At 46.9% G+C, this 12,569-nt stretch overlaps 6 protein-coding genes across 6 annotated transcripts; 3 read left to right on the top strand and 3 right to left on the bottom strand.

Annotated features, from left to right (window-relative positions):
- Nucleotides 1-2,516: 2,516 nt before the first annotated feature.
- On the bottom strand, nucleotides 2,517-4,168 carry F5147DRAFT_606831 (ATP-NAD kinase-like domain-containing protein). The gene is made up of 3 exons (XM_041432348.1): nucleotides 4,096-4,168; nucleotides 2,937-4,022; nucleotides 2,517-2,889 (listed from the first exon to the last, which is right to left on the bottom strand). Exons 2-3 carry the CDS (start codon nucleotides 4,014-4,016, stop codon nucleotides 2,761-2,763), a joined length of 1,209 nt encoding a protein of 402 aa, XP_041297046.1. The 5' UTR covers nucleotides 4,017-4,022; nucleotides 4,096-4,168; the 3' UTR covers nucleotides 2,517-2,760.
- A 67-nt stretch (nucleotides 4,169-4,235) lies between these two features.
- Nucleotides 4,236-5,977, top strand: F5147DRAFT_676911 (carbon-nitrogen hydrolase). Its single transcript, XM_041436079.1, has 11 exons — nucleotides 4,236-4,504; nucleotides 4,550-4,709; nucleotides 4,768-4,836; nucleotides 4,890-4,960; nucleotides 5,019-5,067; nucleotides 5,120-5,194; nucleotides 5,247-5,325; nucleotides 5,374-5,443; nucleotides 5,499-5,527; nucleotides 5,577-5,632; nucleotides 5,689-5,977. Exons 1-11 carry the CDS (start codon nucleotides 4,268-4,270, stop codon nucleotides 5,772-5,774), a joined length of 981 nt encoding a protein of 326 aa, XP_041297047.1. The 5' UTR covers nucleotides 4,236-4,267; the 3' UTR covers nucleotides 5,775-5,977.
- Nucleotides 5,978-6,138: 161 nt separating this feature from the next.
- On the top strand, nucleotides 6,139-7,597 carry F5147DRAFT_743755 (uncharacterized protein; the record flags this gene model as incomplete). Its single annotated transcript, XM_041439626.1, has 6 exons — nucleotides 6,139-6,152; nucleotides 6,202-6,273; nucleotides 6,322-6,384; nucleotides 6,432-6,531; nucleotides 6,584-7,247; nucleotides 7,302-7,597. The coding sequence occupies 6 exons, from the start codon at nucleotides 6,139-6,141 to the stop codon at nucleotides 7,595-7,597; spliced, it is 1,209 nt and encodes a 402-aa protein (XP_041297048.1).
- Nucleotides 7,598-7,702: 105 nt separating this feature from the next.
- On the bottom strand, nucleotides 7,703-8,499 carry F5147DRAFT_415031 (uncharacterized protein). The gene is made up of 6 exons (XM_041429699.1): nucleotides 8,250-8,499; nucleotides 8,152-8,199; nucleotides 8,059-8,096; nucleotides 7,924-8,005; nucleotides 7,809-7,873; nucleotides 7,703-7,752 (listed from the first exon to the last, which is right to left on the bottom strand). Exons 1-6 carry the CDS (start codon nucleotides 8,422-8,424, stop codon nucleotides 7,729-7,731), a joined length of 432 nt encoding a protein of 143 aa, XP_041297049.1. The 5' UTR covers nucleotides 8,425-8,499; the 3' UTR covers nucleotides 7,703-7,728.
- A 49-nt stretch (nucleotides 8,500-8,548) lies between these two features.
- F5147DRAFT_415050 (COG4-domain-containing protein) lies at nucleotides 8,549-11,503 on the top strand. Its single transcript, XM_041429700.1, has 12 exons — nucleotides 8,549-8,934; nucleotides 8,991-9,116; nucleotides 9,166-9,397; nucleotides 9,449-9,654; nucleotides 9,710-9,889; nucleotides 9,936-10,172; nucleotides 10,221-10,499; nucleotides 10,551-10,721; nucleotides 10,775-10,954; nucleotides 11,003-11,104; nucleotides 11,154-11,285; nucleotides 11,341-11,503. The coding sequence occupies exons 1-12, from the start codon at nucleotides 8,569-8,571 to the stop codon at nucleotides 11,431-11,433; spliced, it is 2,304 nt and encodes a 767-aa protein (XP_041297050.1). The 5' UTR covers nucleotides 8,549-8,568; the 3' UTR covers nucleotides 11,434-11,503.
- A 27-nt stretch (nucleotides 11,504-11,530) lies between these two features.
- F5147DRAFT_743758 (vacuolar sorting protein DID4) lies at nucleotides 11,531-12,471 on the bottom strand (the record flags this gene model as incomplete). The annotated part of the gene is made up of 5 exons (XM_041439627.1): nucleotides 11,531-11,710; nucleotides 11,770-11,985; nucleotides 12,042-12,197; nucleotides 12,245-12,409; nucleotides 12,460-12,471. 5 exons carry the CDS (start codon nucleotides 12,469-12,471, stop codon nucleotides 11,531-11,533), a joined length of 729 nt encoding a protein of 242 aa, XP_041297051.1.
- Between the last annotated feature and the right edge of the window lie 98 nt (nucleotides 12,472-12,569).

Genomic DNA, 12,569 nt, shown 5'->3' on the forward strand with positions numbered 1-12,569 from the left:
GTGGCTTGAAGTAGTGATGATACCGAAAGTGAGTGGCTTTGGGCATAATATTTCAAACGGACTCATTGAGCAGGTGATTGAGACCTTACTTTACTGCCACATCATATATTTAGAGCAGATGCGGATAATGCCAGGACATGGATTATTCCAGTGTCAGACTACCTGCTTGTATTTATGCTTTTGGTTTGGTTTCAAAAGATGTCATATTATGAACATAAGACCTCTACAACACAACTTTAAGATTAACTAATGTTAGGGAGGTGGTAATGTGGAGACGATGGAAAAGAGAAACCATATGATAAGGTTTGGAGGCTTAAGTAGTGAATGTGACTCCGCCGGAGGTCTCCGAAGCGGCTGAGTGGCCCACTGTCGGATATTTCCGTCAGAGTTTCGACTGAATTTGATTCACTACTTAGTGAGTGTTACCAGCTTTTGGTCTTGTTTTTTGCTTGAGTCGTGTAGATTAGACTTTACACTTAATCACAGCTAATATTGATATTGAATATTGAATAGCATAGCAGACACATTGTGATAACGAGTGGATGTATTTATGGGTAGCTAGTAATAATTAGTGCTGCCGTGGTCCAGTTCGGTCCAGTTCAGAGGGTCCTTGACGAGAACCAAGAACCGAACCATGGTTCGGTTCTTTAAAATTGTCAAACCCAGAACCAGACCATTGAGAACGGTTCTCAATGGTCCGGTCCGGTTCTTGTCTGGTCCGAACGCGAACCGAACTGAAAATTTTTCAAGCAACGGAAAAAACATTCACAAGACATCTACATGACATTGGGTAGCTAGTCTAACTGCATACCAACTGCATACCCTTCTGCCTCTACTGCTGCTGACACATGTCCATTCTTATAGGCTGCCTTCATCAATTGTAGCGCGGAGAAAGTGGATGATGCGAGTGCGTTGCGGCGCAGAGTTGATGTGATGCCGCGCTGGAGAAAGCGTGTTCAGAGGGAACGGAACTGCCTTGAATGGGCAGGTAATCATGCGCAACACGAGCTAGTGTTGGGTACTGCAGTGAATGTAACTAATCAGGAATGTAAGCGGGGAACAATGAATTTGAGGGCTGACTTACACCCCACCATGCCACAACATCATCAGTCTCCTCCAATGGTGAAGTAAGGTATGCAGAGAGCTCTTGATGAGGATCGCGCGTGCGATGGTCTGTAGCTTGACGTTCCATGATAGCGTCGCGCATCCAGGAAGCACCATAATGAATCGAAGCTTTCATTGTTGATGACGTGGCCTCTGGCTCCTTGGGATGTGGTCCTGGGGCTGGAGGCGCTTGATAATATTTGTCAAACTAAGAATACATCTGGAGTTAGAGACCGGTAGGGTACTTAAGTTTGAATAGTACTCACCACTGCCTCAAGACGAGCCCTCCCATTTGCGACCTTCGTTCAGAGCACAGCAGTCTTCAGACATCGTCAGGCAAATAACTCACAGTTTTTTGGTCGGCACCCCGTTTTATGCATGGCACATAGCCTAACACCACAGAGCGACAATATCCAAGGAGATCTGTTAGAGTTGAGAACCGGTGGAGGATCATGACTATCCAGGAAGCATATAGACTAGAACAAGTAGATATCTGTGATATAGGTAAACATATGTCAGAGTCTTGAGAATAAATTGATTAGTACTTACCTTCAAAAAGGCTAACAGTAGCCTGATTAACAAATAATGCAAATCTCGAAGACGGTGTTTTGATGTCGACATGGACACTGACGTCGTCATGGTTGGTGTCGAAGTCGAGGGAATTCGAAGGTCAAGGAACGGTTCGGGAAGGTTCGGGAAAGTCGAACCAGAACCGGACCACTAGTGAAGGTCCAGAACCCAGAACCGCTTTCCGGTCCGGTTCTGGCTGGTGAGGGAACCATGGACCGAACCACAGAGAACTGGACCAAAAGTCCGGTTCGAACCGTGGTTCTGGACCGGACCGCGGCAGCACTAGTAATAATGAATTGAGTGGACATCAGTCCACTCAATTCCGAACCCCATCAGCCCGCCAAGTGGTGCACTTAACGGGGCACTCGTATGCCCTATGCACATTTTCAGGATCATCATCAGAATTTAACGTAGGAAATATCTATGTACATATTCTTGATTTTTATTCCCTGTGCCTACCCAACATAGCCGCACTCTGTCCCCCCCACCCGATTTAAAACAGAGTTTCAATTTATTACAAATTGAATATGTGTTATATCTACTATTTATTTATGAATCTTGTGGTCAACATAAACTAGTCATTCTCATTATCTGATCATACATTTAACAGTAAGGCAGATGCATGCCGACAAATCCAGCATTTATATGCACACAAATTCCCCATTTGAGCATGAATCTGGGTTAAAATTAATCGTTGACATTTTCAGGCTTTGATCATACATCTGTAGGCACGCCCAATCATTTGAAATATTAATAATTTGTCCCTCAATTTGAACGGGATCTGTCACAGACTCTTATTCGGCCATGTCTCAGGTGTCAGCAGACGCAGTGTTCTATGCGAAGAGCATGGACCTTGGTAAGCTTAGTACTACCGTACTACGTATATCAAGGGGGCTGGAGTTCAAGTCACACGGTGTGCTCCTTTCACCATGCCTAAATCTAATTTAATAGGGCCGAGGGCGATTATCGCACCTGTTGGAGCGCAGTACTAAGACCGGCGGACGAACGCAACAGATTATCGTCAACCCATTACATTACACAAACAACCTGTGACGGAGATGCGCTCCTAAATAACTTTGCTTGACATTAGACGTATACCGAAAATTCTGCACCATCGGCTGGTACTGCTGCACTGCATGCTGCCTTTCCGCCTTTCACAATCGAGAATATGGCTCCATCCGAGCATACAAGGTGGGCCCTTTCGTCGGCCTCATCCTACTCACTATCAGATGGCGTACGAAGATCAGGCGGGGAAAACTCACAGGTATCCATTCCCATCCTTTGCACCGGATATATTCTACCACAGTGGGACCTGTCCCTTCATTGGTCATCTTTCCATCGTCGGTATATCTAAAGTTGATGTGGTTCCCATCTTGGTATGCTGCAGTTAGCACAGCGACTGATTTCTCTGCAAAGGCATTTCGAGCTTCTATGGTATCCATGACAAAGGTGGGATCACGGTGAGGTCGAACCATGACAAGGTCTAGTGAGACCTCCGACGAAACAATGTCGGACGCAAGAGGGGTGATTCTAAAAGCAGGTTCCAAACGATCGACATTGACGGTAGAAAGAAAGTATGCGAATGGACCATGCACATCCACAATTCCATGAGCATCTGAATCCTTGTGAATTACGAAAGTCTTTTGGTCTGGATCGTATATCTCCACAGCCTGAGCAGATGGCGTAGGCAACAGCTTGACATGGCTGCTGTACCATTGTGTAATGTTGTTCCTCGCAGCAACTTTGAATCTTTCAATGCCTGGCAGTTCTTTCCTCAGACTCTCGGAGTCATGGAGGATAGAGGCGTGCAAAGCAGTAGATGTCACTACCGCCGAAACAGCGACATTGGAACAACTTTGCTTTGAGCTCGGTGGAGCAGATAGGGTCGTGACAGTCAGCGTGAGTGGAACGACATCCGAACCCATGATGAATGCTTCAAGAGACTTCAGCTTGTATGCCGGGCCCTCATTCATGGAGATTGGCTTGAACAATGAGCAGTAGAGAGCGTTTGCCGTCCCACATGGGATAAGAACTACACGAACTGAGGATGATACAACATTCTTGCGTACACCCTTCAGTGCCACGAGTGAGAGGGCGTTGATGATTTCGTGCAAAGTTCCATCGCCGGAGCCCAATATGACTGTCACGTTGCCCTCATATCGTTCGAGAAAGTCGAACGCTATGGTACCCGCATGTCCAGCGGCTCCAGTTGCCATCTTTTGGGTAACTTGGATATGCGCTTCCTCGAGACGAGGAAAGACATGCTCATTGAAAAAGGTCTCGGCAGTGCCATCTCCACAGACGGGATTGTACATCACTAGCACTGGTGGACAACTCGCCATGATAGTCTGATAAATATGTAGTCAATAACAAATTCATTTTACATAATGCCAGTCACAAGCTGGAATTTAGTTCACCAACCTGAACTTGATGTTATTGATAAGTATTGGAGTAGCTGAATCTAAAGAGTTAGTAACGACCTGTGTAGAGTCTGATAAGACCGTCTTACGGTGCACCGGGCCTCGGCCCGGTAGTGGTGATATAAGATACTTGGAAGCCGGCGACAACTTGGGGCAGACTTAATTAGCTGTATATGTTTCCAAACCTGCGTTTATCCGGAGCACTGCTGTTATCCCACAATCTCAAGCATTCTGCCTGCCGCACAATGACTTCAGTCGCTCCTCCTGTCTTCAAGCCATTCACCCTCACGCTTATCCAGCTTGGTTCTATCGGCTCTGACAAGGCAGCCAATCTTCACCATGCTCGCGAGATGATCATGAAGGCAGCAAAGAGCAATTCAGACAAGAGGCCTCAAGTTGTTGTATTGCCGGTATGGAATTGATCTTGTTTCACCCAGCTCTAACTCATTTTTCAGGAATGTTTCAACTCGCCGTACGGCTTTGTTCACTTCCCCGCGTATGCCGAGAGCATTAGCTACACTGCTGGCAAGGAGTATGATATTCAAGCGAGTGTAAGCGAAAGTGTTAAGATGCTGTCTTCTGCTGCGAAGGAGGCGGGAATCTGGCTCATCGGAGGTCATACCTCGCTCAAACATGTGGCAAAGGGATAGAAAGTTTATATTTTGTTTAACAGGTTCGATACCCGAGAGAGATGTGGAGACGAACAACATCTACAACACCTGCACTGTGTATTCTCCGACAGGTGTCAAGTTTCCTGAAACTTTTTCCAATCAACACTGATGTACGTGGATGGAGGTGCACTTGTTGCATCACATCGCAAGGTTCACCTATTTGACATCGATATCCCTGGGAAGATAAATTTCAAGGTATACCCTTTACTAGTTCCCGCTTTAGCGTCTTTTCTGGATCTCATCGTACCTACAGGAGAGTGAAACGTTGACAGGAGGAACGACGACGAACTATTTTGACACTGGTACGAACTTCATTCAACGTGCTTGCGCCACACTCGATGAAACTCTCCTAAGAATTTGCACGTATTGGGCTCGGTTTGTGCTACGACGTCAGGTTCCCGGAACTATCGATGATTGCGGCACGGCGAGGTTTGTGGTTACATGATTTACACGAAAAACGAAAAACCCACAACCTCTTAAGGTTGTCATGCCATGGTTTACCCTGGGGCATTTAACCTCACCACTGGACCTTTGCATTGGGAACTGCTTCAACGAGCTCGGTAGCGCGTTGTCCAACTGTGCTCAATAGTTCCTGACGTAGCCTTCAGGGCCAATGATAATCAGGTTTTCTTTTCCATGTGCAGTCCAGCACGGGATATGACCGCTGGGTACCATTCAGTAAGTGAACCGCCACAATAATTGTGCGACCAGGAGATTTGAACTATCATGATAGTGGGGACACTCGATGGTCGTTGACCCATAGTAAGGCATATCCTTTAACGTACACTGATCGCACTAAAGCAACTTTCAGTGGCCGTGTACTTGCGGAGGCTGATGAGAATGAGACGATTCTGCATGTCGATATCGGTGAATTTGACATCGTGCTCGTTATTTACAAGTTGCTGATTTAACACGGTATTTAGATCCTGAACCATTCCACGAGGTAAGAGCTGGAATACCAGTCACAAAACAGCGTCGCTTTGATGTCTATCCCGACGTGAGCGCTTGATAACAAAGTATGGAGAGCATAAGGCAACAGTGCTGTCGACGTAGCTATGTAGTCTTTCGAACAAGGGGGATCGTTGAAGCATGACTCATGATTCTTTGACTACAACCTTAGTAGAAGAACTTTAGAGGATCCAGATGTACTACTACTCGTCGAGCTGTGTCTACGAAGCTGTGTGAGCTGATGGCAAGGTGGCAGTGAAAAATGATCGAAAAAGGACCGCTTCCATTTTGAGAGAAGCCGGCACAGCTAGAGAAAATTCTGGTAGGTTCCACAGGATTCTTGAGCGCGGGTGGAATCCTTAGAAAAGTGAACAGCGTCCACTTCTGTGTCAACCACATCGCTGTCTTATTATCCTTCCTCCGCCATGGTCAAAGAAACGTGCGGCTAGTGATATTCAAACCAATTTGTATGCTAACACTCATCGCAGGAAGTTTTATGATCTCCTGGAAGTCCCAGTAGATGCTTCAGAGCCTGAATTGAAGAAGGCATACAGGAAAAAGTGAGATAAGAATCGTGGCGAGTCTGAACGTCATTGACTGTTTCACAGAGCCTTGAGACTACACCCCGACAAAGGTGGTGACCCAGAACTCTTCAAAGAAGTTACACATGCGTATGTCTTACATTACATGTACAAATTTTTGTTGTCTCATTTTGTAGATACGAGGTTCTTTCTGACTCCCAAAAGCGTAGTATATATGATGCTCGAGGTGAAGCTGGTCTTTCCGAGCAGGGCGGAATGGGTGGGATGGATCCCCAGGTAAGGCTTTGGTCGACATCGATGGTGGCATTAGACTGACTTGAACCCCTAGGACCTTTTCAGTCAATTGTTCGGCGGCGGCGGATTCTTTGGTGCTGGCGGCGGCGGCGGCAATCGCCAGCAGGCTGCCCGCAAGACTAAGGACCTCGTACATCGCGTAAACGTCACGCTCGAGGATCTGTATAAGGGCAAGACAACTAAACTTGCTCTTACTCGCAACGCACTTTGCTCTAAGTGCCACGGTCGCGGTGGGAAAGAGGGTGCTGTGCGACCATGTTCTTCATGCAATGGACGTGGCATCAAGGTCACGTTACGCCAGATGGGCCCCATGATCCAGCAGATACAGTCCGCCTGCGAGGAATGTTCGGGTACGGGAGAGATGATTAATTTAAAGGATCGCTGCCAGCAATGCAAAGGCAAGAAAGTCATGCCTGAGAAGAAGATTTTGGAAGTGCACATAGACAAGGGTATGAAGGGCGGCCAAACGATTGTGTTCAGCGGAGAAAGTGATCAGTCGCCAAACGCCGACTCAGGAGATGTCGTTATCGTCATAGAAGAGAAACCGCACGACCGCTTCAAACGTCAAGACACAAATCTCATAACAGAACTGGAGATCGATCTACTGACAGCCCTCGGCGGTGGACGAGTTGGGATTCGTCACCTCGACGATCGTGCCCTCATTGTGAACTTTGTTCCTGGCGAGGTTGTCAAGAACGGTAAGCATTTATGAAGAGCGCGGTGGTAAAACATGACGCTGATATTTGTGGCAGATGCTGTCAAGGTCATACGCGGCCAGGGAATGCCCTCTCAGCGACATCACGAGCCAGGAGATTTGTTTGTGAAGTTCACTGTGAATTTCCCCGAACATATCGATCCAGCCGTTATCTCTTTGCTTGAGAGGGCACTACCACCACGAACAGAGATCGAGAAGTTCCCTAAGAATATTCATCTCGAGGAGGTGGATCTGGATGAGCCTGACGCGCGGTCAAAGGCAAGTGCTATGTCAGATGAGTCGATGGACGAGGATCACGAAGGAGAGCCGCGTGTTCAATGCGCAAATCAGTGATTTGCGCATGTCCATTTGCATGATTAGCATGATATCTGTTGCGCTAGAGACTCGCATTTGTTACACTCGTTACATTTAATACGCATTTTCATTTCATTAACACTTCCTCACTTCTTGGTTGGCTCCCGGCATTACGGAGGAATGTCCCATCGAATCTGAGTTTGACAGCAGTGAGCAGGAAGAACTTCATCAAGATGAGAGGAGATTGTACTTCGGGATTTTCCTTGAAGGCATTGTAGGCTACACGATTAAAGAAGCTGATCTCTGTCTCGTTTTCTAGCGCGTGACTGTCAACAGATGGCCTATTTCCTTACACAAGGACTCACCAATACCAAGTTCAGCTAGGGTGCGGGCGTCATCATCGAAAATCCAGTCGTCGTGGTCCATATTGATGATCAGATTAGTTGTCTGACAGGGGTTTTTAGGCCAATTCTCAAAATTGTACGGCTCGGGGACCATACCTTAGCACCGTGAGCTTTGGTGTATAACTTGAGTGTATCTGTGCCAGAAAATTTGAACATTCTCCTATGAATGACAGAGGCCATGATGCTAACCTAGATGCACGTTCCGATACGGCTTCCATCCTGAACTAGTCTGAATAGCTGCAGGAAGGGATGGGGCAAATTGGGATATGCTAAACAGAGTGGCATACCTCGCCGAGCCATATCCTTGAGCTCGCCAACTGTTGTGATCTCCAGGTTCAACATGTGTAAGACGAGACTGCGTTCCGTGCGGTATTCGAAGGATTTGATTACTCGAAGAGTTATGGTCGCTTGAGTTTTTGGGAGAGCAACGTTTGTGAGCACATCAGAAATTTCATGAGACATCTTGCGAGTATACTGGAAGAATTGGAGGAAGCAGTTCACGGCGTCAGTCAGTCAGTGCAATATTTATGATGTTATGATACGTACTGCATCGGGCCCAGTCCCACATAATCCAATTATATTAGATCATAATAGCAGTCACCTCCAATGTCCGAGAGTATCCTCAATACAGCACCAGACGACCTCCAATCCCCAAAAGATCCACGAAGTCTTACTTCTCTAAATGAAATACTATCATGCTTGTCGTGGTATCAATCTGCTGAAACGGAACTCTCAAACTCCCTGACAGAACTTCTCTCAAATCGTCAATCTATCGACAAGTCACTCCAGCAGTTAGAGGTTCTCGTTCCGCGTCTCGATGACCTTCAGATTGAAGCAGCGAACTTCTCAAGCAAGGTCTCAGCTACTGCCCAGACAGCAGAACGCGTGGGTGGACGTGTACGTTCGCTTGATGAGGAAATGAGGCGCGTTGGAGAGGCTGCTGAGCGGGTCGGACAAGTCATGGAACTGAAAGTATGTCTTCAAATGTCGTCCATCCACATTTAGATTCAGCCGATGCTATCATACAGTCCTCTCTTGCTCAATTACAATCTTGCATCGAAAACCAAGACTGGGAGTCGGCCGCCAGATGTTGTGCGCGCGCCATGTCCTTGCCCTTTACAATTATTTCAGGACCCTTTGCAGAGTCTGTTGTTGTGAGTAACCATTCGAAACATTCCAGACTGCTCTCACCAACCTGAGCAGCCTACAGCTGAGAGTCATTTGCCTCCAGCACAGACCCTGCAGGCTGCACGAGAACAACTTTTATCCATTTTCAAGAGTCACTTCGAAGAAGCATCTCGCGAGCGAGATGCTGCAGCTACGACTCGTTATTTCAAACTCTTTCCTACTATTGGTTGGGAGGCAGAAGGCCTCGAGGCCTATGCATCGTTCGTGGTCGATCTTGTGCGAGTGAGAGCTCCAACGTCAGCCAAAAGTACGCTATAATCAGGCTTGGACAACTTTCATATTCTTACATCTCACTTAGCCTCCTCACCTCTATACTTTGTGACTGCACTTACAGCGCTACTCGAAAGTGTTGCCATGATAGTTGACCACCACCAACCGGTCGTTGACAAATATTATGGGGCAGGTAAGATGACAACCGTCATCAAACGCTTACTCGATGAATGCGACCGTGTTGTGCGGCTTACATTGGATAGCTGGAGAGAAGATAGGTCAATAAAAAGAAAGGTGAAGTACCTAATCCATGTGATCAGATGATGATTTCGAGACTAGTGCCCAGTAGCTTCTAGATGTGGCCAACTCTTCCTTCTCCATCGCACCTACCCGCAAGCAATCATCCCAGGTTTCATCACAAGATGACGATGAATTGGACCCTCGCGAGATCGACAAACTCTTATCTGAAATTGCAGGTATGAGCGGTCGATGGTTCCTGTTCCGCAAGTTTCTTGTAGAGCAACTGCAGGTGAGTATCCTGATCCATGCAAAACCCATGCGCTTACAACGCCAAGGATGAAGATGTCGAGGAAGATGCTCAGAGCGGCCGGGTCACTCCTGTTTCACGAGGCCCCGATCATGAAGGACATCAGTCACAGATCGACAATAATCTTAACGCTTGGGGCCCTGGCATTCAACCAGATCTACTACAACTTGTGGAATCTAGTCGCTCTCATCAAGAGTTCGACGAACTTCTCGCGACTTATTACGTTCCGATGGAGACATGGTATATGCGTACTATCATCGACAAGGTATTTGTTCTCGCACACGTCAGAACCTTGAACTGAACTATTTTGGAGGCTCACCGATTATCGTCTCCTGACTTTTCGCAATCGCCCGTCACTACTACAACGCCAGACGATGTATTCTACATTCTCAAGACAGTCTACTCGCGAGTTCTGTCTGCGGGCTCGCTCAAGCATATTGAGCGAATGACTGATCTCTTGAAGGACTTTATGGACCATGATTATGCTGGCGGCATCAAGCGGAAGCTTGATGATGTTTATCGAACGGCGGCGAACACCGGCGGTGGCGGACGTGGGGAGAAATCTGAGCGAGAGTGTCGTACATCGTTCATCGTGAGTACCTTCCCGTCAACTAGGATTTTACGCCGACATATTGTGTACAAGATTCTCCTCAATGATCTTGATCTATCTTCTTCGCACATGGAGCGATTGACGAAGGACCTTCTTGGTCACCAAAACATCACTCAACTTTTTCTGGATGCAGAACAATCACACGTGAAAAGGGCAATTTCCAGTTTAACGGGATCTGTAGCTAAATTCCGTTCGGCGCTGAAAGTATTGTACTTGCTTATTCTCACCGAGGATCACTTCACTGAACTAGATTTTAGGCAGGCGTAGAGCAGCTTTTTAACCAGCTAATGAGACCCAAGTTGCGCACTTTAATTCCAGACGTGTTTAAAGACGTGTCATATGTACTCGACGAAGACTCTTATAACGCCGCAGAACAACATGACGTGGTTCGGAAGCGGTTTGTTAAAACATGGGAAGGATTGGTTGATGGCTACAAGGTCAGCTTTCCGCCACAACATCTAGTGCATATATTGATATTTGTACAGGATGCATTCACGGACAATAACTATCGCATGTTGTTTGGGCTCGCACTCGATGTCATCGCCCGACCCTGGGAGAAGTATATCTTGACGCTGCATTTCTCTGAGGTAGGCGTTATACTTCTCCGTGATCATCTTGAAGGTAACGTTAGTACAGCTGGGTGCCGTGCGTTTCGACCGTGACCTTCGATCAATAATGGCATATCTCTCGTCCCAAACGATCTTTGGAGACATCCGGGAAAAGTTTGTGCGCTTGCAGCAGATCAGTTCGTTACTGAACCTGGACAATGTGAGTAAACTTCCGAATCGAATGTCATTTCGGTCATTAACCTGCTTTTTTTTAGGAAGAAGACGTGGATGGGTTCTACAGTGGATCAGGCATATCCTGGTCTTTCAGTCTACAGGATGCAAAAAATGTCGTGGCATTGAAGGTATAAATTCACGCGAGGAAAACAGATATATATTCCGTGATGAGATAGCTAGGCAGTCGATGAGAATGTGTGAAAGTGAAGGGCGGGATGTATGAGTTGGATTTCACCCTCGTCTTAAAGCGTCTAATCTTGCTTGGAGGCTATCTTCATCTGACGGGCCACCCCCTGCCGTGTCGTCGCCTTTGGGAGAGCCACTTCCACCAATCGATTCCCCCAATGCCACTGGTCTGCGTTCTGTCAGTGGTGATGATATTGAACCGAGACCAGTAGGTGCATCCGTGAGCTGCAAACGAAAGTGGATGAATATATATATATATGAGATAGGGATAGCATCATAGTCACCTGCTGAGAAAGATTGACACCTATTTCGTCAAGAACCTCTCGTAATATCTTATCACCTTCTTCCTCTTCATCTTCAGCATCATCCTCCATAACATCATCCACAGCGTCCGACATCATTTCTTCCTTCATATCCATCATCGAGCTTTCCTTTTCAAACTCATTCATGATCTTCTGGATAGCTGGAAGGTTCAATCCCCTGTTCATGGAAGCCATGGCCTGGAAAAGGCGTCAATGAGGATGCAGGGTTGAACAAGTGAAGAATCGCAACGTACCCTCGTGGCTCCGCGCATGGCATCTGCCATTTGTTGATTACTTCTTAGAGTCTGTATCCTCAGTCCAACGGCTTGTAGTTGTGTCCTCATTTGGTAAAACTTTTGGACATAGCGCCGGGTGCGAACTAGGTCCTTCGCCATCACTTTACACGCATTCTACTGAGAACATTGAAATTGATGCACAACGAGGGAAGGAAAGGTACCATTTGGCCAGCTTTGGCACTTTTCTTGATGTCTGCCACAAGCTTCTTCTCACTCTGCTCAAGCTTTGACCGTTCACGGTCAAGCTCTCGTTGTGCTTTGTTCAATGCACGCTGATGCTGTCGCAATCGCTCAGCAGGCGTAACCGTCTTTCCAAACAGAGTTTCCTTTGTGAATATTAGCAGATACTAAGCGACAATTGGGATGGAGACCGCACTATGATGTTCATGACAATTTGCGTCCGGGTGGTGGTGAAGAAGTTATAGGATTGCTGCAGCTGGGCGCTTGCTACTCTTGCTTGACGTCAATTTAATTACGTAATAATTT

This window comes from Suillus discolor (assembly GCF_016758755.1).
Source record: "Suillus discolor strain FC423 chromosome Unknown F5147scaffold_8, whole genome shotgun sequence".
NCBI lineage: Eukaryota > Fungi > Basidiomycota > Agaricomycetes > Boletales > Suillaceae > Suillus > Suillus discolor.

Bases quoted from the DNA above. Each gene is read 5' to 3' on its own strand.
- F5147DRAFT_606831 (XM_041432348.1), bottom strand. From the start codon at position 4,016: ATGGCGAGTTGTCCACCAGTGCTAGTGATGTACAATCCCGTCTGTGGA. The intron at 2,890-2,936 runs GTGAGTTTTCCC...GATAGTGAGTAG, and splicing joins AAGGATGGGAATGGATACCT to GATGAGGCCGACGAAAGGGC.
- F5147DRAFT_676911 (XM_041436079.1), top strand. From the start codon at position 4,268: ATGTTTCCAAACCTGCGTTTATCCGGAGCACTGCTGTTATCCCACAAT. The intron at 5,068-5,119 runs GTACGAACTTCA...AACTCTCCTAAG, and splicing joins GACGAACTATTTTGACACTG to AATTTGCACGTATTGGGCTC. The intron at 5,633-5,688 runs GTGAATTTGACA...CACGGTATTTAG, and splicing joins GATTCTGCATGTCGATATCG to ATCCTGAACCATTCCACGAG.
- F5147DRAFT_415031 (XM_041429699.1), bottom strand. From the start codon at position 8,424: ATGTCTCATGAAATTTCTGATGTGCTCACAAACGTTGCTCTCCCAAAA. The intron at 8,200-8,249 runs GTATGCCACTCT...CCCTTCCTGCAG, and splicing joins CAAGGATATGGCTCGGCGAG to CTATTCAGACTAGTTCAGGA. The intron at 7,753-7,808 runs GTACAATCTCCT...TGTCAAACTCAG, and splicing joins CCTTCAAGGAAAATCCCGAA to ATTCGATGGGACATTCCTCC.
- F5147DRAFT_415050 (XM_041429700.1), top strand. From the start codon at position 8,569: ATGTCCGAGAGTATCCTCAATACAGCACCAGACGACCTCCAATCCCCA. The intron at 9,117-9,165 runs GTGAGTAACCAT...CAACCTGAGCAG, and splicing joins CCTTTGCAGAGTCTGTTGTT to CCTACAGCTGAGAGTCATTT. The intron at 9,655-9,709 runs GTGAAGTACCTA...AGTGCCCAGTAG, and splicing joins ATAGGTCAATAAAAAGAAAG to CTTCTAGATGTGGCCAACTC.